General features: G+C 38.0%; 1 protein-coding gene across 2 annotated transcripts; it reads right to left on the reverse strand.

The window, feature by feature from the left end:
• Window positions 1-1,310: 1,310 nt before the first annotated feature.
• Window positions 1,311-21,495, reverse strand: LOC120879073 (receptor-binding cancer antigen expressed on SiSo cells). Of its 2 annotated transcripts, none has more exons than XM_040262128.1 (7): window positions 21,238-21,495; window positions 14,852-14,949; window positions 11,952-12,030; window positions 11,026-11,184; window positions 9,298-9,405; window positions 7,708-7,799; window positions 1,311-2,980 (listed from the first exon to the last, which is right to left on the reverse strand). In XM_040262128.1, exons 2-7 carry the CDS (start codon window positions 14,932-14,934, stop codon window positions 2,860-2,862), a joined length of 642 nt encoding a protein of 213 aa, XP_040118062.1. In that variant the 5' UTR covers window positions 14,935-14,949; window positions 21,238-21,495; the 3' UTR covers window positions 1,311-2,859. The 2 variants fall into 2 exon arrangements, with proteins under 2 accessions (XP_040118062.1, XP_040118063.1); XM_040262129.1 differs by lacking the exon at window positions 21,238-21,495 and adding an exon at window positions 20,682-20,939.
• Between the last annotated feature and the right edge of the window lie 6,462 nt (window positions 21,496-27,957).

The raw sequence follows: 27,957 nt of genomic DNA on the forward strand, positions 1-27,957 counted from the left end.
TAAATGGGAAAAACAAGTTAACTAGCTACTAAAATAAACTCTTCATGGACCCACCATCTTCTTTACAACTTGGCAGTTAGGCACAAGGAGGCCTAGTTTTGGCCTATCTCAGCTTTCAGTGGGTGTTTCTCACGACTAAAATCATTTCTAGCTTTTTGATTTAGAGAAAGAGTTGTGTGACTCTTGTTTTTTGAACACTTAGAGAAGCCAGAGTTTTAAATTTGCCTAGTTTCAATATTCCCATGTCTCAGGAAATAGGGTGGTGGGAGGAGAGGGAGAAAGGCAGTGGAAGGGCTAGTCGGTAAAGCAGGCAGAACACACACATTTATCCACTAAATTTGCTATCTTATATGGGTGTGGTTCACACCCCTAAAACACCATAACAAATGTAATAATGAAACAGTTTGAAATATTGTGAAAATGCCAAAATGAAAAAGAAGTGAGCAAAGGCTGTTGGAAAAATGGTGCTGATAAACTTGTTCAGCACAGGGTTGCCACAAGACTGCAATTTGTTAAAAATACACCATCTGCAAAGCATAATAAAGCAAAGTATAGTAAAACAAGATACACCTATAATGACAAAATGTCAGCTTTTTGGAACATTTTAGCTGTGGTTAGCTTTCTCCTGTTGTAGTAGCTTGTAGAGTGGTGCTGAAGATCAATCCAGATGCGTTTCCATAGCTACCACCTACTTCCCAAGCACCAATCTTCATCCAGGAATGGCCACTGCCCTGGCAAGTGCATGTCGAAAGTGAGGAATTCAGATGCTGAGTATTGACTCAAAGATGCCACTAAAACAGAGCCAGGATTCAACTAGGGGATGAATCCTAAATTCTTAACTTCTACTAATAAGCTCCTAAAACTGATAATCCTTTGCTAAAATTAAGGAAACAAAAACAGAAACCATAAATTTAGAAGCTAAAGGAACCAGTTTGCTACTATAAAGGGCTTATCATATGTCTGACTTCTATTGGGACAATATACCCAGTTTAATACAGGAATCTAGTTTACACTAACAGAGGTCAAAAAATACAAGAATTCAATCTATTATTTCCATGAGAAAAATCTCTTTCTTCTTAATTAATCATCCAGACTGTGATTCTATCCAGTCTTTACTTCTAAAGAAAAATTAAAAAATCAAACAAAAAAATGTCACACATGAAAATCATGACCAAAGCAGACTTCAATACTTGTCCACTCTGGGGAAGAGCAGTGAAAACCAACTGTACTAAAGGAAAATTAGCCTCTATGAACCCTCAATTCAGAGAAATCATGTAGCATTCCCATAACTAAAATAAATACAAAGGACATAAAATAATTCATTTATTATTACAAATTTGAGTCTAATTCCATTTAATTGGGAGTTCACTGGCAAAAACTCTCTAATAACCATAACTGAAAATATAGCTTAGGGCTATAACAGTTTCCTTTTTACCAAAGTTAAATTTCAACCGATTTCACTTTGCTGTACCATCTGAAACTTACACAACATTGTAAATCAACAGTACTCCAATAAAAATTTTAAGAAAAAAAAAAAAAATTCCATTTGGTCTAGATGCTTAGGCTAAGAACTTAAGGAGTTTACTGTATAGTTTGTGATTTTACTATGAAATATCATTTTAATTCCAATGAATTAGCAGTATTTGGCATTAATGACATTTAAAAAACTCACAAAATGTTAATTTTGGGCAGCAACTTTTAAGAAAGTAAAAATCTTAAATTCCAAAGCCAAAGAAGGTCAGGCTTGATATATTTTAATTGGGGAGACAAAATTAATGAGATTTTAAACTATCAAATCTACATTTTTCCCTATGAACACTGTCTACATCTATTTCCTGAAAACTATTTTGGAGCTTGTCAACATCCAAAAATAGAAGTATTATTATTCCTATCTTGGTTTAATTACTCAACGTTACCTTAGTAAACAACATAGGTAACTTGCATTATGTCATATTATACAAAACTGATACAGAAATCATCTAAAAGCTTTGAAACAGTAGAACTGAAGGCTTTATGGATTTGTAAATTAATGGCTTTGGCAGAGAGGAGCTAAGGTACTTAAAGACACCATAACATCTTAAAATCTACAATGACAGGGAAAAACTACAAATACTAGCTTTTAAAACTCACAAATTATAATAATGTAAAACAAATTTGTTCATTTTAGCTTATTTTCAGTATGTTTATACATGCAATATAAATTACAAATAAGTAAAACATTACAACACCATCTAAAAGAAAACAATGATGTATAAAATGTTTGTGATAAATAAAATTATTGCATTTAATGTCATTTTCTTGAAAACTGAAATGACCAGATGCCTTAATGAATGCCAGTTCAAGTCAGAGCAAATATATGCCAACACCAGCTTCTGACAACAGAAATACGAAGTTAAAGCCCTGCAAGTCTGTCTGATTTAGGTTAGGTAATCATGGAAACAAGTGAATATTTAAAATTATTTATTTTAACATTATGCACATTGAAGGAAAGCACTATAGACAGCAGAATTCTTTTCCATCATAGAATTATTTACACCCTTTGAATTAGCTAGAAACACTAGCTTGAAGAGGTACTGATATATTCCGTCTGTAATACTTTCTCTACAACAAACAATTGTCGTACACTTGGAACACATTGAAGAAAATATTGTCTCATAAGTCTTTTTTGTTCTCCGAGTCTCAATCACTGAGAGTTCAGGGGGCTTTGAGAGAATCCTGGTGGCCTGGCAGGCTGATGAATGCATTAAAATCAAGCAGGGTATTTGTATTCTGAAAATACTCTTGGCTCCATATAAATGCTGCTTGGGTTGTAGAGCTTGCAATTCTCCCACTGGCACTATGACATCTGAAGAACAGTTGTTATGAAAGTTTCACACCAATTTTATTTTGTTCCTTCTTCATTAGCCGCTGGGCTTCCTTTTCCATTTTCTTCCTTTGTTGTTCTGCTGCTCTCTTTTCTCTGTCTGCTATCTTCTGCTGCCTGAAAAGAAGCATATTTTTACTTTTAGAGAACACTGCTGCTGCTGTTGCTGCTAAGTCGCTTCAGTTGTGTCCGACTCTGTGCGACCCCTAGATGGCAGCCCACCAGGCTCCCCCGTCCCTGGGATTCTCCAGGCAAGAACACTGGAGTGGGTTGCCATTTCCTTCTCCAATGCATGAAAGTGAAAAGTGAAAGTGAAGTCACTCGATCATGTCCAACTCTTTGCAACCCCATGGACTGCAGCCTACCAGGCTCCTCCGTCCATGGGATTTTCCAGGCAAGAGTACTGGAGTGGGGTGCCATTGCCTTCTCCGTTAGAGGACACTACACAGGTAAAATAGCAAATAAGGTCCAGAAAGAAACAGCACTTCCCTTCAACTATCATCAAATGTAAGTTTAAAAAGTCTTCATTCTTCTCACTGCTTTGAAAATTTCAAGGATTTTTCAAAATAGTACTTCTTTTAATCCTTAGAACATGACTTACAAAATAAAAAAGGTATTATCTCTGTTTTAAGAATAACTAAAATGGGGCATTCAGGCTAAGTAAAATGGCCAAAGTCATAAGATTAAGTATAAGGCTAAGAACCTGTATCTCCTGACTCCTTTTCTTCAGATTATTTTCACTAAAACACTATTTCCATTGGACCACATCACTTTTTGAGAAAAGCTTGATATTTAGGATTAAATATCCTGCTATGATAATACTTTTTTTTTATGATAATACTTAAAAGCTTGTCAGCTGAAGGATAGCAAGAACATAGATGTACAGAGCACAATGCAAAAAGAAAATGCAAAGACATACCTTCCAACTAGAAGCTAGAACTCTAAATATTAAAATTTAACTAGCTCTACTAACGAAGGGCTTCCCTCATAGCTCAGTTGGTAACGAATCCGCCTACAATGCAGGAGACCCCAGTTCAATTCCTGGGTCGGGAAGATCCCCTGGAGAAGGGATAGGCTACTCACTCCAGTATTCTTGTGCTTCCCTTGTGGCTCAGCTGGTAAAGAATCTGCCTGCAATGTGGGAGACCTGGGTTTGATTCCTGGGTTGGGAAGGTTCCCCTGGAGAAGGGAAAGGCTACCCACTCCAGTATTGTGGCCTAGAGAATTCCACGGACTGTATAGGCCATGGGGTCGCAAAGAGTGAGACGTGACTGGGCAACTTTCACTTAACTTCCCTTATAAAGGGACAGAAGGGTTGAAATTTAATAATTACACTTTATGAAGTGCCTTCTCCCAGCCCCTCGCTAACTCCACTGATAGAGAACCACTAAACACGTCTATCTTTATTGATTTAATTGAACTCTAGTTGATTCACAATGTTCTGTTAATTTCTACTGTTCAGCAAAGTGATTTACTTATATATACACATAGATATATATTCTTTTTAATATTCTTTTCCATTATGGTTTATCACAGGATACTGAACATAGTCTGTGTGCTACACAGTTTACCCATCTGTAGATAATAGTTTTCATCTGCTGATCCCAAACTCCCGACCCATACCCCCACCTCCCACCCCACCCCCCCACGACAAGTCTGTTCTTTACGTCTGTGAGTCTGTTTCTACTTCGTAGATGGGTTCATTTGTGTCTTATTTTATTTATTTTTAAAATGATTTTTTGATGTGCACCACTTTTAAAGTCTTTACTGAATTTGTTACAACATTGCTTGCTTTGAGTTTTGGTTTTTTGGCCACATCGAACCCACATCCCTACACAGGAAGGCAAAGTATTAACCTTGGGACCACCAGGGAAGTCCCTGTGTCATAGTTTAGATTTCACATATAAGTGCTCTATCTCTATTGACTGACTTGTATGGAAAGTGGGGATAGGAGTAGGGTAATTAAAGAGGAGAAAGGAGAACAAAAGTTGTCCTGGATCTGAAGGCTTAGGGTCTGAGAAAGTAAGTCAAGAAGCATGCAAGGCTGAGGAAGGAAGCTGTCAGGCACAGGACAGGCAACACTGGGTTATATAGAGAAAAATCTAACGTGGATTACCCATACACGGGATAGCTCAAAGCTGGCTATAGTGAGTAAAAGTATATATATAATTCTCAATCATACTTATAAATGGGAGTAAGCAGAGGTATGGATGACCAAAATTCAACAAAGTAGAGAGACTTATTTTAGGCAACATTTTGACCATCACCACCAACTAATTAAAATTTCAAAAGAATAGTTTTAAAAAATTTACTTTTCACTAGCTCTGTTCACTTTCAAGCAAAACTGATAATATGCACTAAAAACATCAAAATGTCAGTGGCAGAAAAAAGAAAAAGAATTATGAAAGGCTGCTAGGTTACAAACAAGATAATCCAGCTCTGACCTAATTACCAGCCAAAATATAAGCATCAACAATTAATCTTCCTGGTACCAGAGGCAACTTGGACATTACTGCTGATAAAATATATTTTTCTTGTCTAGATACATGTCTGAAATGACTAAAGTACCAGAATCTTTTTCCTTAATGATACTACTGATCATAGTACTGGTAGTATTTAAAGTAGCAATGGGAAACAGGCTAGGTTAGAAGCCATAGATTACGGATACACTTTTAAAATTCTCAGTGTTCTCCTGGGGGTGGTAACAACATATGGAAGCCTCCAGGTGTCTTTGGCTCTACTTATGCAACTTGCAGCTTGAAGCATGTCTATTACTGACTAATAGTCTCCGCCTCCCAAGCTGTCATTTCAAAAACGGAGTTTGCGGGGTTTTTTGTCTTGTTTTGTTCAGGGTGCAAGATGACAGGGTGAAAAAGAGATGGTTTTTATACCGTAAATGTTCAGCTATGATCAGTGAACTCATAAACTCTATAGTGCTGTCATTAAGATGATTGGATTCAAAATGAATAGCCCCTTCCTTTATCCTTGTGGTTGATAAACCAATCATCACTAGAATCCCAATTCCAAAATGTTCTAAAAATACTCAGACTTCTATGATATATATCCAAAAGAAATAAGAGTTTAAAAAAGTGACATCTTTTTTTGACAATTCATGGAACATAAATGTTGCTGTTTACAATTTTAAAACTGTTTCCTTTATACTGAATGATTATCAAACAGGAACTAAATACTTAAAACTCTCATACCTTTACTGACTTTTATACTGTGACCTCCTTCTGTTTAAAAAAAAAAGAATGCTGAAAAAAGTACTGACAAGACCAAAAAAGTCAGTCTTAACTCACAGTCTTAACTGCACCCTCTGCTGGCTACTCAAGGTAATTACAATTTATTGGTAAAAACAGGAAAGGAAAATACAAAAATGAAATCAGTTGTTTCGAGATGGTCAGATAAGGGTAATTCATTTTCTATCCCAATTATAAAAACCATATTTGAAGAAAACATACTGCTATATTTTACTTTATCATCTTTAAAATGCACAAGTAATTCAGATACATTTACACAGAGTTTTTATCAGTGATAAGTCACAAACTCTCAAGGTAAATTTTCTTTTTACTCTTTGATCTAATGTGGTAGTAGCAAGAATTAAGTTTACTATTCACAAAAACAAAGAAAAAGAACATAACTAACCAAAAAAAACTTGTAAACCTCCAGAAAAAAGTATCTTCTGTAGAGTTGCTAAGTCACTTCAGTCGTGTCCGACTCTGTGTGACCCCATAGATGGCAGCCCATCAGGCTCCCCCGTCCCTGGGATTCTCCAGGCAATAATACTGGAGTGGGTTGCCATTTCCTTCTCCAGTGCGTGAAAGTGAAAAGTCAAAGTGAAGTCGCTCAGTCGTGTCTGACTCTTAGAGACCTCATGGACTGCAGCCCACCAGGCTCCCCCGTCCCTGGGATTCTCCAGGCAAGTGTGCTGGAGTGGGGTGCCATTGCCTTCTCCGTCCTGTAGAGTAGGCAGCAAGTATTATGCCTTATGTTATCTACCTCAGGGCTTTCAAGTACCTCAGGTGAAACACACATACAGATGTAGAGTGCTACACAAATCATTTTCAAATAGCAGTGCTGGGGACTTCCCTGGTGGTCCAGTGGTTAAGAATCCAAGAGACTTGGGTTTGATCCTGGGTTGGGAAGATCCCCTGAAGAAGGAAATGGCAACACGCTCCAGTGTTCTTGCTGGGAAATCTCGTGGACAGAGGAGCCTGGCGGGCTACAGTCCTTGGGGTCGAAAAGAGCTGGAGACAGCTTAGCCACTGAGCACACACGCACGGGGAGCTACGGTCCCACATGCCGCAGGCAACTAAGCCCGAGTGCTGCAACAGAGTCCCTCCACCGGGAGGAGAGACGCGCACGCAGCAGCCACAAAACACAGCGGTGCCATTCACTGTTATACTCGAATGAGCAGTGCTGGACTATGCTAGACCACGGGCAAACAAAACTAAAGGTATAATTTCTAACCTAGAGAAAAATGTTAATATATCGTCGTGACTCACATTTCATAGCAGGACATTTGAAGAGATATATTTTGTAGGGAATGAGGTATGAAGCATATAGTACAATATGGTGTCTGTATGTAGATAATCTTCTTCTTTGTTAGTAAATTATTCTTTTGTATCTATAATGCTTTAAATTGTTGGTTTCTGTGAGGTTTTAATCATATAAAATAGCACATGTAGTCTGAAATACAAAAAAACTATCCCAGATTATCTAAGGCTCAAATGAGAAGGAAGAAAAATATAACATTTGGCAGAAGATACTTTCTTGACCTTAAATGTAACATGAACAAAACCGGTTCTACTCTGGCAGCAGTGTAAATATTACTCAAATACCTCAGAACTTCTTCGGCTTGCCAGGCCGCATCTTCTTCTTCTTCCCAAGCATTGGTGTTTTCCTGCCAGGTATCTAAGTCACCTAATTCAGGCTACAATAAAACAAAATAAAACAAAATTACAACAGTCAGGAGCCATCCTTGGTGGCTTACACTGTAAAGAGTCTACCTGCAGTCTGGAGTGCGGAAGACCTGGGTTCGATCCCTGGGTCAGGAAGATCTCCCGGAAAAGGAAATGGTAACCCGCTCCAGGATTCTTGCCTGGAGAATCCCACAGACAGAAGAGCCTGGTGAGCCCCAGTCCATGGGGTCACAAAGAGTCAGACACGACTGAGCGACTAACTTCGCTTCATCCTTTTTCCACTCAGTGGTCAAGAAGAGTATATATTTTAAAGCATAACTCAGACCTCATCACTGTCCTGTGTCTTCTTCACTTTCTTATCACATCCTCTACAGGGTCAAATGACTGCCCCTGGTGTGCCTGGAACTAAGGGGTTTCCTGAGACGCATGACCTTCCATACGCAAGTCTTAGCAAGTCCAGCTTTCTTCCTATTTCATGTTTTAAAGGATATTCCTTTAACATACTAACTTTTCCTTTCCTTTCTCCTACTTTAGTTAGGAAAAAATAAGAATAGGACATATCTTCTGTTTGTCTCTCTCTTGAGTAAGAAGGAGTGTGTAAGTGGGGGAAAGAGAAGAGAGAGGCTGACTGCACAGGGGATTAGAGATGCTTGACTGGACTACTCCTGTGCTGGGGAGGTGAACTTGAAGAACCTACATTTCCAACCTAGTACAGTCATCTCCCTTTAAGCACAAATAATTTTCTAGACTTTTCAATGGCACTTATTGTCTGGGTCCCAGGCAAAAATGACAAGTCAGGAAAAATTTACTCTTTATTGGAGTACTTTTGTATTGTGCTTCCTTTTGCTTGTCTTAACTGATACCATTAGGCGGGCCACACTACCTCCCATTATTCTCCAGGGCAGGCCTCTAAGTTCAATTTTTCCTTCCACAAACCAATGAAAATGCTCATTCTGGAATGTTTAGTTAGTGAGGAAATAATTAAATGCATAACTGCATAAAATAAGCTGTGCATAAAATAATCAAAACATATCAATACTTAAAAGCTGGGGATGGGTTTGGAAACTGATGTGTTTTAAAAATTTCAAAGATGAATCTGATGGCCTCCAAAATTGAAAACATATACCTTCTTCACTACTTTTGTCCTTAAAAGTGTTGTATTTAAGTCAAATCCATTTTAAGTTAAACCACATTTTAAATGTACATATAAGTCTTTAACAATTCATAATTTACTTAAATTTTAGTGGTAATCTCTTTAAAGGTCATATTTTTATACTTTCACATTTTGTCTCCATCTTTTATGTGTGCAATGGACTCTGATCTTAGCACCTGATGTAATTCAGAGTCTCATAAAAGGACAGGACTGGCAACTGCTCTTGATCTGCTAAACCAGTTTCAAAGTCATACAAATACTCTGTTCAAGTCATTTCAATTTTTTTCTTTTTCCTTAAAGAAAACAGAAATGGAAAAAAAAAAAAGCTCTTGCCTAGATACAATTAATATACTTACAGATTGATGTATGAAAGGCATATCTTGTGTAGCTGCTAGTCTACTAGAGAAGCCTGTGCTACCATCTGGGATGCCAAAATTTAATGGTTCTCGCTTCTTAATGATGATCTGAAAGATTAATTGAAATAGAATTATGGAAACATTTTACACACCACAAAAGGAGACTAATGAATTAACTGACCAAAGCATTTTATAATTATTCAAAATATGTTCTACCTTTCTTTCATGTTCCATATTTTCTTAAAGAATCTGCCTGCAGTGCGGGAGACCTGGGTTCGATCCCTGGGTTGGGAAGATCCCCTGGAGAAGGGAAAGGCTACCCACTCCAGTATACTGGCCTAGAGAATTCCACGGACTGTATAGTCCATGGGGTCGCAAAGAGCCGGACACGACTGAGCGCACTCACTTTCACTCTGGTAGGATAGGGTACACTGTCCTACCAAAAGTATAACCAGTTCTCTAAGCATGTGGCTACCTCTGAACACATTAACTCTTTCAAGCCAGTAGTATTAGCTTTGTACCTTAAAAGTACTTTCATTCTAATTTACTAAGGTATTACTTGTAATATACTAAGTTCCTATTAAGAGCAGCAATAGACTTTCAAAACAAAAAGCATTCATCTACTAAGAAATTCACTTAAAACTCCTTGAAAAATATACAGCTTAATGCTTTTCAGCACTGAGACATTTGGACAACTCAATAAAAATGACTATGATTATAGTATGTCAATGTTATCAGCCTCGAACATCTAAAACTGACTGGAAGGTAGAAGAGGGTGAAAACCCTATTAGAGAACAGCAGAATAAACAGTGTCATTTTATGAAATATATTCATAAGAAATATTTTCTATGCTTGATTGAATAAGAAATGGCACTTATTATTATTTTTTTTTTTTTGAAACAGCAGGATGACTGATGAGGTAGACTGGAATAAGAGCATTACATTATTTGAATGGGTGTAAGGATAGTATGAAATAAACCCCCATTTACCACAGTGTGAAGTTGGTAGACAATACCTATGACTGGCCTAGGAATAGTAAGATAAGAATACTGTATACAGATAAACAGAAAAAGTTTTGAGTGGCTGCTTTTAGTAGAACTGGTTTGAAGAATGATGGGGCAGAAGTCTACTGCTTTTCATTATAAGCTCTTCTATACTATTTAATTTAAAAATAAATTTTAAATCTACATGTACTATTTTGATAAAAAGAAAGAAAACTGCTTAGCCATTGTTCTTTTTCTAATAATTTCCTGCATATTGAAGTGACTGTCCACATTCAATTCAAAAGGGATAAAATAGAGTGTGAATGACTATGCAAACCCACCACAATCACTCTAAGTTCTCAGAGCCCTGCATCAGTTTGATGTTATAAACAATGGATACTCTCAGTATTATTGGTTTGTAGATATCACTATGCTATGAATTCTTTTAAGGCTAGAACTGTATCTTATTCACTTTGGTCTCCACAGTAGAGACTGGAGTCTAGAATCTGACATACAGGAGGATTTCTATGAACGCTTAGAAAGAATTTTAAAAGATGTGAGGCTACAATTTACCAGATCTATGGCCAGCTCACTTGAGTATATAAACTTCTCTAATATGACAAAAAACACAACTGACAGAAATAGGCTTTCTACCAAACACTAAGTATACTGTCTACTTTTAATTGTAGGAATCTGAAGAGCAGTCTAATAGTTTAATTTCCAGGAGCACACATCTTTAATGTACCTTCTGGGTTTTCCTTATAGTTGGTGCCATGTCCTTAAAGTAGTCAGGTTCCAGTTGCTCTAAAGCATTTTGTTGTGTTGCCACATTTCCATTCCCTCCTTCAATCTTGACACTTGTGGGTGCATCCTCATCCCAGGAAGTCCACTCTTCCACATCTGTCTAAATTTAAATGATCAGCACTGTCAGTCAAAAAGTTCATCATTCATTACAAAAATGAGCTTTCTGAAACAGTGGTTTTTTCAAAATTTTTTGACCAATGGGAAAATATACGTTTTATGCCAGATAGCAAAACTAGATCAAAAGTTAAGAAAGAAACACTCTGTGAGTTAGACATTCTGTTCCAACCATTAAAATAAAAACAACCAAACAAAGCAAAAGAAACTGCTTCAAAAACTGAACTGACATTAGAACTACAGCCCACAGAAAGAGGACCGGAACTTACAATCTATCCCTAACTAGGTTTATTGCCTGATAAAATAATAAATAATAACATTCTTTATAGGATTTAAATAAGATATAGTCCCAAACATAATATTCAAAAAAAATCCATGAAATAACTTGAAATTATTCAGCAAACAAGGAATCAACAAATCTCAACTTGAATGGAAAAAGTCAAGCCACAGACATCAAACCCAAGATGATACAAATGATGTAATTATCTAAGGCTTTAAATACGTTGTTGCAAAAATGCTCCAATAAGCAACAGCAAACACTCTTAAAACCAAAGAAAAAAATAGAAAATCTCAGCAGAGAAACAGAAAATAAAGAATAAAGTTTAAATTTTAGAATAAAGAAATTTAACAATAAAACAATAAAAATCCTGACCATGACTACCAAATTAATTTCATGATATATTAATGGTATGCAACCCAGTTTGAAAAATATGGTTCGGGGGCACTTAATTCAACGTACAAAAAAAGTTTTACCTGTTTGGGAACTGATGAATAATCAACTGTAGTTGGCAAAGTTATTTGGTCTCCACTTAATTTCCGTCCTCTACCAGATCTAAAACAAAAATATGAAATAATTTATTTCAAGAAACCACCAAAACAAGCGTAAGTAAAAGCACTCAAGACAGTAACTTAAGACTTATAGAGGTCTTCTGCAGCTTTAAATTACTTAATAATTAACAGTTGTTTGTTAATATATGAAAAGAAAAGCATATATTAGATATCTTTTCAATGTTTTTAAATACTGGACCAGAATATCACACTGCTTTTTGGTTTAGGATTCAGAATTAGAGTCAAACTCAGGAGGACTATAAAGCCAAAAACAAAACCAGAAACTGGTTTCAAATTACACTCCTGAGAGTTCTGTGAGTTCTGTAGGTGATGCTCCAGGATACCTACGCTGTTTTAACCAGAGTGGCCTGGCTTTTGTTTGTTTTACATAGTTGGTTTCTGATTAAGATTACTATTAACTATTAAAAAGTTTGAAAATCACTGGGTTGAATTGTAAACTGTACCCAGTAACTTTCAAGGCTTAGTGAAGTACCACACTAAGCAAGATAGGTATTGTCATGGAGTTGTTAAGAGCATGGGCAATGGAATCTGGGTAAACCATGGTTTTCAATGTAACTTCTATTAATTATGAATCTAGTTAGAATTACCTATGTCTGAGCCTCAGTATCCTCATCTGTAAAAGGCAGGTATTCAAACCAACCTTTGCAAGGTTGTTGTGAGGATTTAACTGACATATTTAAAATAGATAGACACGAGACTGTGCCTACTTTTTAATGACATTAAAAAATGATAGCTATTATAAACGATTAGTCACTTGCTTCATGTCAAATAATCTATGAAACACCTGCTTAGAGCTAGTTGATAAAGTCAGCTAAGTTTAGAAATCCTATTTTATTTGTTTAAAGGGTGCATAAAAAAGTATTATAGTCTACTTTCTAAATTTATGGTGTAAACCTGTATTTCAGAGCACATGATCTAGGTTCCTTCTGACAATTAGGAAAAGCTTATTCTAACAAAGGGTCAGTTTTCTTTAAAACTGAACATACAACCAATCCTAAATATGCATACACTAACAAGAGAAATTTATAGTGATAATGCATGTCTATGTGCTCAGTCACCTCTGACTCTTTGTATCCCCAGGGGCTGTAGCCCGCCAGGCTCCACTGTCCATGGAATTTTCCAGGCAAGAATAATGGAACAGGTTGCCATTTCCTACTCCAGGGATCTTCCCCACCTAGGGATGGAACCCACATCTCCTGCATTGCAGGTGGATTCTATACCACTGAGATACCAGGGAAATCCGTATAGATGATAGAAATTTGCAATATCTTATATTAAAAGTAACCTATATTCAACAAAAATTTTTTGAAATAACAGATGCAAACAGAAAAACACCTAGAATTTATCACCACAGTTAAAACAACTTATTTCTTTCAACCTCTAGTCTCCTGGCATTAATACCCATTCTCATCCTGCTTTCACCTAGTTATTTTCTGGTCATGCTACTTCTAACAATAAATTCTATGCCACTTAATCCTCAAGAGTTTTAGTAGTTATAAAATGGCCCTTTAGTCAGAGAATACATTTCCTAGCCTCCCTTGCAGCTAGGTAACTAAGCTCTGGATAATAGGCTGTGAACAGAATTATGTGTACTTTCTAAATCATATCCACTAGAGAGCTGACTACCCTCCATTTCCTCTCTATCCAACTCTTACTCTGTAGGTGCTTTTTTCACAGTACTCTAGGCCAAAAGAAATACCTAACTTCCACTGATTAAGTACGTAGGCCCAAACAATACTTATGTATGTCCTATCTGCTTAGTAGCCATTAGGAAAAAACACATATGAAATTAAAGAAAAAACATTTTCATTTCATTCTTTAATAACTACAAATACTTACTAATAAAATGTGTGTACCTGTTGGCTACTGTATAGCTTCTCAAGCCTTGGAATCAGACTGGATTCTGTCAGCTTCATTTTCTGTTCTCTGTTAATTCTGATTTAGTGCTTGCCCTAATTACAACCTAAAATCCTAGCTTTGTAAAGATAGGTCACTCCAAATACAAGTAAACAAAAACTTATCTCAAATATTCAAGAACATCATCGAAAGTAATACTGCAGGATCTAATGTTACAAACGTGAACTACCTTGAGCCAACAGACTGGATAATGTTCAATAGACATTATCACATTCAGCATGTTTTGTTAGAAATTTAGAGTATCCTTCGGTACCCCTGTGAGTGTAATGCGAGCCCTGAAGTGCCCTGGCATACCATTCAGGAACTGTATCTCTTGGGTACAGTAGAATGACAAAATAGAAGGAATTCAAGTCTCTGAATGACTTACTGAAGCAGAAGGACTTACCTAGCCTGGACTCCCTGTACATTCTGGAATATTATTTAAAAGATCAAAAAAACCAAAATCTATTTTCTTTGGAGTTTTTCTGTTAAATTTTTCCAATATAAACATAACACTCATAATGTACTATGTCAAGAAATACCTATGCCTAATTCCACCTAATCATCTTAAAAATATCCTGATAATAAAACAATTATGTACATAAAAACCTCATGATGATTATAATATGAAAGTTGGTTTACTTATCTCTGAAATTCTACAGTACAGAATGCTATTTTAATGGAAGATGTAAGAATCTGATGAAAAGACCTGAACTTCTACTTTTTAGATCTGAAAAAACATATAAAAATCTGAGAAAATATTTTAAAAAATACTACAGATTAATGCATGAATACTGCAATCAAGATACTTAGCATAAATATAATATGCCCTGCCTTTTTGAGGTTATGAAGGTATCCAAAATTAGCAAGAAGGTAACCAGATCAATCTGAACATAAAATTTCTTTACCTGCATATTAACCTCTTTAGGAATGAGAATACTGTTGCTAGGCAAGTACAAACTTTAAATAACCGAAACTGTGTGATAGCCATGATGGAAAGCAAAACCTGTGGGAAAAAGCACAAAAATAAATGCATTAAGGTGATTTCACAAGCTATATTTATGTTCTGAAGTCAAATTGAAAAGTCCTATTTTGGACTGTAAAAATCAGACACATTTTTACTTTCCTTTAGACAACACAAATAAAACACAGTAAATTCAAAAATTAAAATGTAAATCATATTGACAAGAAAGTTCTGAAGAGTTTTCAACAGTTGAGAGGAAAAAACCCGTTTCAAAATATTCTCAGAATGGTTTTCTAAGTTGTACGTAAATATTTATTTATAATTTATTTATAATTTGTTTTCTAGTAAAAAATCAGAGTATGAAACAGAATGTACTGAGTCTTCCTTATCTTTTGAAATTTGAATCATATGAACATAGTAATACTATTCAAAATATTTTTAAACTTTCAACTTCTAGATACATTTCATTACACCCATTTTATAGGTGAGGAAATTAAGAGAGGTCAAATAACTTAAAAGCACACAGTTAACAAGTTAGAACTACAGAGATCTAGTCCAGTGGCCCACACATATTTAAAGGATACTGAAAAATGGGCCCACCACCAGCAAATCTATTAAATCATATTCTCTGAGGGGTAAAGTCCAGTTACAGTCAAATACCCAACAGAAAAGCAAAAGAAGGTTAAAATATTTCAACGTCAGAGAGTAGATTTTTAGGGAAAATACCATTAGCAGGCATAAAAATGCTCATTTCATAATGATAAAGGGGTCAGTTAATCAAAAGTACATAACAATCCAAAACATATGTCCCTAACAACAAATTATGCCAATATCAGAAAAGAGAGGTGACATTACCAGAGTCTGCAAATATGAAGAGGATATTGAAAAAATATAACTTTATGCCTGTATTTGACAAGATGAAATCGACAAATTCTTTGAAAGAAACAAGTTATGAAAACACAGCAAGAAGAAAGAGATAACTTGAAAATCTCTAAATTTATTAAAGATACTGAATTTATACTTAAAAATCCCCTAAGCCCAGATGGTTTCATGATTGAATTCTCTCAAATACTTAAGAAGTAGTGCCAATTCTATACAAACTGCCAGAAAACTGAAGGGAAGGGATTACTTATTAATTCACTCTTTGAGGCTAGCATTACACTGATACTAATCTAGACCAAAGACATTACCAGAAAAGAAAACTGAAGACCAATATCTTATGAACACAGACACAAAACTCCTTAAAAACTCACAACCAACTAGAAATAGAAGGGAACTTTCTCAACCTGACCAAGGACACCTATGAAAAGCCTATAGTAACTTGAGACTTTACAGTGAAAAACTGGCTACTTCCCACCAGCACATCTGTTTTTGCCATTTCTGCTCAACACTGTACGGACAGTGCAATCGAGCAAGAAAATAAAATAAAAGGCATTCAGATTGGAAAGGAAGAAGTAAAACTGTATCTATACTCTATGTAGAAAATTCAACAGAATCTATAATCAACAGTATTTTTATATGGTAGCAACAACAAACAATCACAAACTAAAATTTTAAGAAATTTGTAAGAGCACAAAAAATATGAAGTATTTAGGGACAAATCTAATGAAAAACATACATATTGGAAACTATAAAATATTACTGAGAGAAATTTAAAGACCCTTATTAATTTTTAAAAAGATCTTTCAGGGCTCAAAGACTTGATACTATTAAGATAGCAAATCACTCTAAATTGAACTACAGAGTCAATGAAATCCCAATCAAAATCTCGGGAGGCTTTTTCCTCTAAAATTCGATAAGCTAATTCTAAGATTCATACAGAAATATAAAGGATCTATAATGGTCAAACAATGTTGAAAAAGATCAAAGCAGATGGGCTAATACTATCTGATTCCAAGATGTGTTATATAAAGCTGCAGGCTTCCCTGGTGGCTGAGAGGTTAAAGCCTCTGCTGCATTGCAGTCTGCCCGCAATGCAGGAGACCCGGGAGACCCAGGTTCGATCCCTGGATCGGGAAGATCCCCTGGAGAAGGAAATGGCAACCCACTCCAGTATTCTTGCCTGGAGAATCCCATGGATGGAGGAGCCTGGTAGGCTACAGTCCACGGGGTCGCAAAGAGTAGGACACAACTGAGCAACTTCACTCACTAATCAAAATGGAATAGTACTGGAGTCGACTGATAAACAGATCAATGGAACAAATGGAAGGTAGAGAAATAGGCCCATAAAATATGAAGAACTGAAATTTATGAAGATGTAAAATCCATTCAGTGAAGAAAAGAGTTTTTTTGACAAAAAGTAATGGAAAAACTGGATATCCATATGCAAAAAAAAAAAAAAAAAAAAGCCACTAAAACCCAAAGAACTATAATCCATATTTCATGCCATTTACAAAAAATACTCAAAATGGGTCACAGATGTAAACATAAAACCTAAAATTACAAAAGTGCTAGAGAAACAAAATTGGACAAAATCTTTGTGACCTGGGTTAGGAAAAGATTTTTTTAGATAATGACACCAAAAATACAACCCATTAAAAGAAAATGGATAAACAGGGCTTCATCAAAATTAAAAATTTATATAATTCAAAGACACTGTTAAGGGAATATAAAGACAAGCCACAGACTAGGAGAAAACTTTTGCAAAGCATATATCTAATAAAGGACTTGTATACAGAATATATAAGGCTCTCCCAAAATGCAGTAAGAAAACCTAATTTTTAAAAATGGGTGAAAGCTGTGCATAGGCACTTCACCAAAGAAGATACACAATAGTAAATAAGTACATGACACAATGGTCAAGTCATTAATTTCTGGAGCTGGTTTACTAATTGAGAGGATGAAACTAACAGTTACTCTAAAAGAAATTGAACAAAAAAAATATTAAAAATCTCACTGTTCAAGTAACTTATTTCTGTCAAAAACATCTCCAAACAGTGGTTTACTAGTGATAAACCACCCAACAGTGGTTCAAAACAGGCAACAACTTTGACTCCTCCTTTGTCTTATCCCCTTATGTGCCAACTACAAAAAAGACTTTATCCTGTTAATACTGCCCATATTCTTCCCTATTTCCACTGAGGTCTCCCTAGCATAAGCCTTCATTACTTATTGTTGAACTACTGCAAAGTTTTAATTCCAGTATTTTTCTCTTACTGTACCTATATTTTCCATTTTGTACCTTAATTATTTCTATATACTGTATTCATCCAGCACAATCATTCCTGTGAGGATCTTGTTCATGTTACCTTGCCAGTTACTGTTTGCAAAGTAAGACCTGGAAGAAAGATTTGATTGCTTCCATACAAGTAGAATGATCTGAACAATTATGATGAATAAAGCTTCATTTTAAGGCTGATTTGTCAAGGATTAAACTCAACCAAAAGAAAGCAAACTTCCTAAATGAAGATTTAGAATTTACAGAAAAAAATATAAACAACAAAAAAAGATAGCTAGGAAAGAAACTGCAGAGCATGCGGCACTAGGGGGAAAAGGGGAAAGAGTTGAGGATACCCTCTATCAGGATGTTTGAAGGAAGATGTTTAATATTTAAGTACTGGAGCAAAGAGTCAGTCTCAGGGTTTATATGAATGAAGATTTGAGAATAAGTTTCATGTGGAGTTTTGGTAACAACGGACATCACCCTGCCATAAATATTGCTATGTGTCATTGGTCAATAAGTATTTCTCAATGTGAATGACTAATGATGCCTACAAATAAAATCTAAAGTTTTGTTTCAACAGTAAATTGTCAAGTGGGACTATTACTGACACCAGAACAGAATTCTCTCCCTAGCAATTAAAAATATCTTCATTTTATGGAAAATTTGCTTTTACAATTAATAAAACAGAAAAACTAATATTCACTAATCAGCTACTATGTGCCAAGCACTAGGTGTTCTCTCAACCCATAAAGCCATTTTATGAGAGAGATATTATTCTCTTTTCATAGAACTGAAGCACAAAGAGTAAGCTTATGTTTTCACACCAATGATCTAGATTCAAACCTAGGTCTATTTAATTCAAAAACCAAGAATACCTCACTGACAATAAACTATCTTAGCAAATCAATGATGGTGTTATAATTTTCAAGATAAATTTTCGGACCAACTGCAACTGAAATGCAGGGGGAAACGCAATCAAGTGAACCACATCAAGCAACATTTCTGGTTTTTATCAATTACACTGATTTGAAGGCAAGAATATTCTTTGGGACCTGTGTTTACTTAGTGTTACAATCCAGTTCAAGTATCTACTCTGTAACAGATACTACTACCCTGGATGACAGGAAATACTACTGACCCAGTACACAGCAACTGCTGTGTTTGTTGCTCAAGTGTCAAAAGCTAGTGACAATGCAAGGGTCTAGGAAGGCAGAGCCCCATCAGTCTTGCTCAGTTTGGTTATTTCTAGGCCTTAGCCAATGTCAAGCACATGGTGAAAGTGAAAGTGAAAGTGAAGTCGTTTCCAACTCTGTGACCCTCTGGACTGTAGCCCACCAGGTTCCTCAGTCCGTGGGATTCTCCAGGCAAGAATACTGGAGTGGGTTGCCATTTCCTTCTCCAGGGGATCTTCCCGACCCAGGGATCAAACCCAGGTCCCCTGCATTGCAGGCAGACGCTTTAACCTCTGAGCCACCAGGGAAGCCTGGTGAATACATGGTAGGTATTAAAATATTTGCTGAAGGAAGGGAAATTATCATTCCTTGAGCACTCAATATAGTTCGAGACAATCTATTTTGTTTCTATAGCCTCACGGGAATCCTAAGGACAAACAAGGTGAGTTTCACTATTGCCATTTAACAGATGAGGCTCAACTACTAGTGAAACTCACATTCACTCACCCAGAAGTTAAAGAGACTGACCCCAAAGCCAAGGTTCTTCCCATACCACATCCAATTTAAGAGACCTCTTTGACACTAAATGCCTCAGTTGATTTTTGAAATGCTCTCTAGATCACTAATTTGAGAAGTACACATCTTAGGCTACCTGCATTTTGACTGCTTCAAACTACTTAATAGGACTGAGAAATGCTAATACAATTGTAAAATTAAGATTTCCTTAAAAATTACTACAAAAATACAAAAACCTGAGATAAAGCCGAAATAAGCATCAAGGACAAATAATCTCTCTAAGAAATCAATAGCAATGTCAGCTTGGCTATGTCAAGTGAAAAAGATTCACCTACAATTTTAAAAAAGAATGCTGCGTTAGAATCTGAAAGATTAAATGTACCTTTCCTCCCTGTAATTCCATGTAAACTGCTTTTCTGTATTCACTATATCATACTATGTCATAAATCGTTAAATTAGCCAAGCCAAAATCTATGTTGGTACACACTAAACAAGTCATTAATTGCCGAATTTCTAAAACGATAGTTCTGAATTTTCCTAATACCAAAATTTGATACTCCATATGATCCACTACAGTACAGAAATCCTTAAATTAAGTTTGTAACTCTCTAAAGTAGGTTACGGTATATCGCAAGTCTCCAAAAATAAAACCACCTGACCTCACTCAAATTTGAAAACCAAAGTTCAGCAGCGGCAAGAGAAAGGGAACAAGAAGTAGAATGTGAGAGCAGGTGGTAAAGTTCAACACCGGACCGCCTCTGGCAACTCAAAGCCAGACCCTCGAACACCACCGAAGCTCTTACAAAGGCAGAGCAAAGTCTCCTGAAAGGCTCAAAAGGAACGAGTTTCAAAACTAAAATGCTTTAACTTCAAATTACCCACCTGAAATTAACTGATGGGAAAAAAAAAGAAAGAAATCATACCCACTGTACAGACGCAAAAATCGACAGAAGCGTTTTCAGGTTACACAATCCGACACCATTCGTACGGCGTTCGGTGAAACGCTCTCAATTGCTCCAAGTGGGTGCCCAGTGGGCTGGGACTTGAATTTTGGAAAAATCTGTCTGGGAAGGAGCAAGGCCTGTAGAGGAAGGGCAGGAAGAAAGGGCAAATTTCCCCTTGGGGGGCAGATCTGGGGAGAGGGGAGACTCTGGGCCGGGGCCCCGCCAGCCGCTCTCCCACGCGGGAGAAGCATGGTGAGGGCTGCTTGACCGGGGCCCGCTCCGGGTCGCAGGTCCCTCACCCCAGAGGTCAGCCTAACCCGGAAACAGTATGCTAGAGTGGCAGTCGGCCTGGGTTCGGGGGAAGACCCGGTGAAAGAAAAGGAAGGTGGGAGGGCGGGAAGTGCGGGGCAGAGAGGAGAGCTACCCCGAGGAGAGCAGAGGACAACCCCGCCCCCCTCCTCAAGACCCGGGTCCCGATCTGGATGGGGGTGGGGGAGGGAAGCCCCTCGAAGGCGCACGAGCCGCACACACTCACCTGCCCCTCCCCCTCCCCGCCCGCCCGGCGGAGGCTCCGAGCTGCCGCGAGCCGCGCGCACACACACGGCGCGCGCACGCGCGCTGCCGGTCGCTTCCTCGAGCTCGCGCTCCGCCGGTTCAGTCCCAGCCCCGCTCATTCAAAGCCGGGCGCGCGCTCTAAGCCGCCACTGCCTCCGCGCAGCTGCCACAGCCGCCCCTGCTCGGGAAACCCTCCCCCGGTCCCACCTCCTGCCCCTCCTCCTTCGCTCCAGAAGGCGGCTCTCAGGAGTCCCGAGCTCTCACTTCCGCACCCCGCCCCAGGTCCTGTCTGGCCCAATAGGCAAGAGATTGTGGGTCCGGCGTCGGAGCTGAGAACCAATGAGCATTGCGGGGCGGGCCGAGCGGCGGCGGCTGGCGTGGCAGCTGCGGGGGCTGGGTTAGGAGTAGTTTTTTTGTGACGGTTGTTGGCAACGCAGACGGCTGTTTTTGTGGAGTGGATGGCCTGCTCCCGTGTTGCTCTACTTTCTGTGCACAGTACCTCTGCTCCAAACTATATCCTTTTTCGTTAAACCCACAGAATCCCCCTACCAGATGGAACCAAGAGAAATAAATACGTATTTAGATTGCCAAAAATGAGGGAGTCCCATGTGTCGGGATATTGGATCTGGGTAGGCCAGATCTCACTCAATCTACAACTGTACAGGTGCGAAACCCCGAGTTTAATTCAGAATTTAGGCTTCTGCAAGTAGTTTTTGGTGGAATTTCCTTTCGGTTCAGTTGAGTTCAGTTCAGTCGCTCAGTCGTGTCCGACTCTTTGCGACCCCATGAATCGCAGCACGCCAGGCCTCCCTGTCCATCACCATCTCCTGGAGTTCACTCAGACTCATGTCCATCGAGTCCGTAATGCCATCCAGCCATCTCATCCTCTGTCATCCCTTTCTCCTCCTGTCCCCGATCCCTCCCAGCATCAGAGTCTTTTCCAATGAGTCAACTCTTCGCATGAGGTGGCCAAAGTACTGGAGCTTCAGCTTCAGCATCATTCCTTCCAAAGAAAACCCAGGGTTGATCTCCTTCAGAATGGACTGGTTGGATCTCCTTGCAGTCCAAGGGACTCTCAAGAGTCTTCTCCAACACCACAGTTCAAAAGCATCAATTCTTCAGCGCTCAGCCTTCTTCACAGTCCAACTCTCACATCCATACATGACCACTGGAAAAACCATAGCCTTGACTAGACGGACCTTAGTCAGCAAAGTAATGTCTCTGCTTTTGAATATGCTATCTAGGTTGGTCATAACTTTTCTTCCAAGGAGTAAGCGTCTTTTAATTTCATGGCTGCAGTCACCATCTGCACTGTGTCCTTGCCTTTGCTCCTCTCTTGCTTACCGAGTTAGTCTTTCTTCAAACTAAGGTGTTTTCTATGATTTTCCCTTTGAAGCCTGATTGTTTTTTTTTTTTGTTTGTTTGTTTCTTTTCACGCCGTTTGCTATTAAAAGGCTAAGATCCTTTGATGTTGTGGGTAAGGGGCCCTGAAGTAACTGCTTCACTGTAAAGTGACCGGTGAGGGAGGTTAGAAATTTATATAGTCAAAGACTGAATGCTGTTCTTGCAAATTGTTCCCCAGCCAGCCTTTTTTCTCCTATTTGGCTACAAAAGATGGTAAAGCGTCTGCCTACAATGCGGGAGACCCGGGTTCAATCCCTGGGTCGGGAAGATCTCCTGGAGAAGGAAGTGGCAACCCACTCCAATATTCTTGCCTGGAAAATCCCATGGACAGAGATGCCTGGTGGGCTACAGTCCAAGGGGTCGCAAAGAGTCGGACACGACTGAGTGACTTCACTTCACTTCATCCTTGTTCTGTTACCCTGACCAACACATATTTCCCTATTTTACTTTATAGTATTAATATCTTCACCCCTTCTACCCTCCAAATCTGTAACACATTTCTATTAATTTAACTTGTTTATCCTCAAGAAGGGAAGAAAGAGAATGTTTATGACTTTGTTTTGGATTTATTCTATGTAACAACCTTGAATAAGGTATTATATTCCTAAACCTCATTTTGCTCATCAGTGAAATGGACGTAATAGTGCCTACTTCATGGTCAAAGCCTACAAAGCTCTTAGGGCAGAACCTGGTGTACAGCAAATGTTCATAAATAAGAGCTGTTACTACTACATTACCACTACATCATTCCTAGTAACCACAGCTCCTGAAGTCCACTTTGCCCTCCATGGTCCCTTAAACACCTGTTCTAGTCCTTAATTTCTTCAAATGCCTAAATTCCAATAATTCAGAATTTCTAGAATTTTTTTGATTCCCCAAATCCAGTAATCCAGACTAGTTTACATCTTGATATGAACATGTTTTCAAAATGCTTTTCCTTAGTGATGTGTATATTTGCTTCAGCTATTTATTATTATTATTAGTTGTTGTTGTTGTTCAGTGGCTAAGTCGTGTCCCACTCTGCCACTCCATGGACTGCAGCATACCAGGCTCCTCTGTCTTTTCTTCTTTTTAATAATTATTTGTCAGTTTTCTTTATTAAAGTTTCCATTTCCAAATGAAACAAAACAAAAGGTACATATTTTTCTAGAAACAAATAATGAATATTTGTTTTCCAGCACAATAAGAAAACAAACAGAAATCTTGCTAAAGACTGCAAACTTAAAATTTGCTTTAAAAATATCTACGTGGTGGTGCTGGTTTAATTGCTAAGTTGTGTCTGACTCTTGCTACCCCTATGTACTGTAAGCCTGCCAGGCTCCTCTGTCCATAGGATTTCCCAGGCAAGAATACTGGAGTGGGTTGCCATTTCCTTCTCCAGGGTAGCTTTCCCAACCCAGGGATTGAACCCACGTCTCCTGCGTTGGCAGATGGATTCTCCACTGCTGAGCCACCAGGGAAAAATACCTATAAAAGAATATTTAAAAGTCATCATTAGTTGTTGACCATTAATCCCATAACTTGGAATTAAGTCTCGATAATTTGAGGTCTTGCTTGGGGGCCACTCTTTGGAGTGTGCAGTTTGAAGTCCTGTCCTCTGCTCAAGCCTTGGATGAGGTAGGGATAGGAACCACCAAATGTCAAGTGGGAGGAGCATAAGGGATAGAACCTGATATGTGAGATATCTCTTTTTGGATTGCCTCTCTTTCATGTGTGTGTGCATGTGAAGTCACGTCAGTCATTTCTGACTCTTTGTGACCCTATGGACCTTAGGCTGCCAGGCTCCTCTGACCCTGGGATTCTCCAGGCAAGAATACTAGAGTGGGTTGCCATGCCCTCCTCCAGTGCATCTTCCCAACCCAGAGATGGAACCCGAGTTTCTTATGTTTCCTACATTAGCAGACAGGTTCTTTACCACTAGCACCACCTGAGAAGCCCTCTCTTTCATGGTGTACAGCTAACTCTACTTACTCTGTGTCAGGACCATTTTGCCCACTTTAAGGCTTCTGATTTGCCTCCCCAGTTCCCAGTCACCAGCTTGATTTTTTCATTCTTTCAGCTTCCAACACACCACTTAGTCTCCCAATTCAAAGCCTGGTTAGACTTCCTTATTCTGAGCTCTCCAGGTTCTGAGTCGTATCTTGACAACTGATCTCTCATCCTGCCTGGGAGGTAGGGCAGACCGTGCATACACAGTGTAAGGCTTCCAGATCTTCCCCAACTCAGTTCCCTGACTTTTCATTAAAGGAATGGTTTTTCCTCAAGCACAATCTTAGACCCGTTGTCCTGACATTTGTGTGCTCAGTCGCTCAGTCCTGCCTGAATGTTTGAGACCCCATATCCCACTAGGCTCCTCTGTCCATGGGACTTCCAGGCAAGAATACTGGAGTGGGTTGCCATTTCCTACTCCAGGGGATCTTCCTGATCCAGGGATTGAGTCTGTTTCTCTTGCACCTCCTGCACTGGCAGGCAGATTCTTTACCACTGTGCCACCTGGAAAGCACGGTTCTGACGTTAATGACTTTTTATTGATGAGCAGCTCTTCACGGTTGAATACAGATCATAAAGTCACATTCATTTCTTGATCAAGCAAAACAAAACCTTACAGCTTATAGAGTGACAGTTCTGAACAGATACAAAAAGCAAAGAATTATCTGGGGATAATTCTAATGGATTGATCTACTGATATTTCTGTCTACAGAATTTTGCTTGCTTTCAAAATGGTACATTTTACTATTATGGAAAACCATAATTTATTTTTTAATATCTAAAATTACCATTGCTTAATAGAGAAATCAAAAACCCTGAAGCAGCTTTTTAATTTTTTTTATTAAAAGAAAATTAACATTCTGTGAAACATTTAAATAAATATTTTTCATCATAGTTATTTCTATAGCACAGCTTCAATTAGTAGTAATTTTTATTGCTGAATACAGGAAGACCCAAGGTTTAAGAATAATTAAGAGTTTACCAGGTCCCTTCAGAAGATGTCTGGATAAGAATGGAGAGAAATAATTTATTAGATTAGAAATAATCTAAGCTAATCATAGATTAGAAATAAATTCATATTAAAAAATGGCATGAACTCTTCACTCTTATATTTCAGTAGAGAGGTTCAGCCATGTAATACCCCTTGGGGCTGTCCATATTGTTATTAGAGCTATAATATAGTTCAGCTTTATTATGAGTTATGTAGACCTGATTTGAGCAATTCTGGCAATCTAATGCCATTTATGATTTCTAATGATAAATATGTTGAGATTCATTCAACTAATATAACTTTACAGTTTATAATATAATTTATCCTGTATGTGAATTGAAAACTAAAAAATTAAATAGGGAAGTCACTAGTTAAGACTCAGTGTTTTCACTGTCATGGGCCTAGGCTTGATTCCTGGTCCAGGAACTATGATCTTGCACAGCCGAAAAAAAAAAAAAAAAAGAAACACTGAATCCATAATGAAAGCCTAATTGATGCTACAGCATGATAGACATTGTGGCTTTGATCTTGAAGAAATTTGAGCCTTTTCTGCAAAATTAGGTTAATAATTCCTGCCTTATGGATTTCTTTTGCAAAATATGGGGCATAATGTACATAGAAATGTGTTGGAAACAAAGCAATAAAATCAATGAAAGCTTTTAGGTGTACAAGTTTATCCTCTTCAAGTCCCTAGAATCTTCTTTTAGCTCACAACAAGGACTAAGTCCTTCCAAGTGTCAGGCGAGTGTATGGTCCTCAGTTCTGTCTTGTCACAACAAAGATTTGGAGTGTCGGACATTAAAGCCTTCTGTGTGTCACAGCTCTCAGGTCTCAAACAGACCATGTTATAGCTCTTAGACAAATCAGTGTTACAGCTCTATTTTATTTAGAAAATAGCCGGAAAATCCATCTTCGAGGCATGAGGGCATGTCGACCCAAAGACGAAAAGAGTAGAGCGTCCCAGTGCGCGGGAGAGAGGGAGAGCGACCCCCGGCCCTTTGGCTCCTCTTTTTATATGTTTTCTCTTCTCTCTGGACCTGCCCGATATAAACTAGGCTAGCCAGGAGAGTTGTTTGTTCTACCTGAGGTCCTCACTCCGGTCCTCGGACCTTCCTTTGTTCTGTTTTCACTGGCTTTTCTTCCTTATCTTTTAGCCACTGCCATTCTGGACTGTTTCCTATTCCAACTACCTAACACAAGGAACACAGAGATGAATTTTCTGTCATCAGCAACCAGAACTAGACATATTTATCAGTAATGTGTTACAAAGGTGAAAAGAGGAGGAAACACTCAGCTTTGAAGCTAAGCTCTGAGTTCATCCCCCACCTCCTTTGCCTCCTTAGCTTTAAAGACATGGGGTGAAAGAGCAGCTGTTAGAACAAAAACACCTTCAACCCTACTCTTCCCTCTCTGGTCTTTTCCTTATTACTCATGGTATATTTTTTTCATAATAGCATCCATTGCCACATTTTGTCCATTTTTTCTTCTCAGTGTCTATTATCTATTATTTTAGCATACCAGGATTATGATAATGATCTTCGATCTTCTAATTCAGCTTGGTACTTCACTGCACGATTAATACAAATATTTTTCAAGCACATACTTCTTCATGCTAATGCTCCTGTTCAAAATAAAGAGAGAGTTGCTGTTGTCCGTCAATTATCCTTAGGAGGATAAGTGTCTTGACTTTTGCTTTTTAATTTCTTAATTTCAAACTGCTGCTCTTGGATCTTTCTCTGACTACCTCTGGCCCTTTAAAATATTAGACATATCAGTACTTCTTGTTAAAGGGACTTGTTTGTATATGACACACATTTCATACAGTGAAAAATACTCACCTCCTCACAATGCAATATGTATTCTTTGCTCTAATTTTTATGTGAAATTAAACATTTTATAAGTGAGAATTTAATCCATATTATCATCATCCTAGAAGTTTCTAGTATAAATAACTTAATTTGTTTTCCCTCTTTCTAGGAAGAATTTACATGTATAAAGGATTGAGAGGGTAACAGGCAGGAAGGCCAGGGGTCTCCAAATGGAGGAAATAATATGCGAGTGTCAGACATTTTTATCCCTCTCTTAAGCAGCAGGAGGAAACAAACTAGTGATATATTTTTTTTCCCTTCTCTATACAAATTTAAAAAAGAGGTTTCTCTTAAGATACTGTGTTGTCATAAGGACACCTGGTCCCACCTGAAGTTAACTATTCTCAAACCTGGAGTTAACCAATGTATTTTTCTTATGGAAATGTTTGTCTTAAACTATGTTAATATACTATGCTTTTACCCCAGACTTTAATGGCTCAGAACCTAC

Source organism: Oryx dammah, unplaced genomic scaffold, assembly GCF_014754425.2.
Source record: "Oryx dammah isolate SB20612 unplaced genomic scaffold, SCBI_Odam_1.1 HiC_scaffold_19, whole genome shotgun sequence".
Lineage (NCBI taxonomy): Eukaryota > Metazoa > Chordata > Mammalia > Artiodactyla > Bovidae > Oryx > Oryx dammah.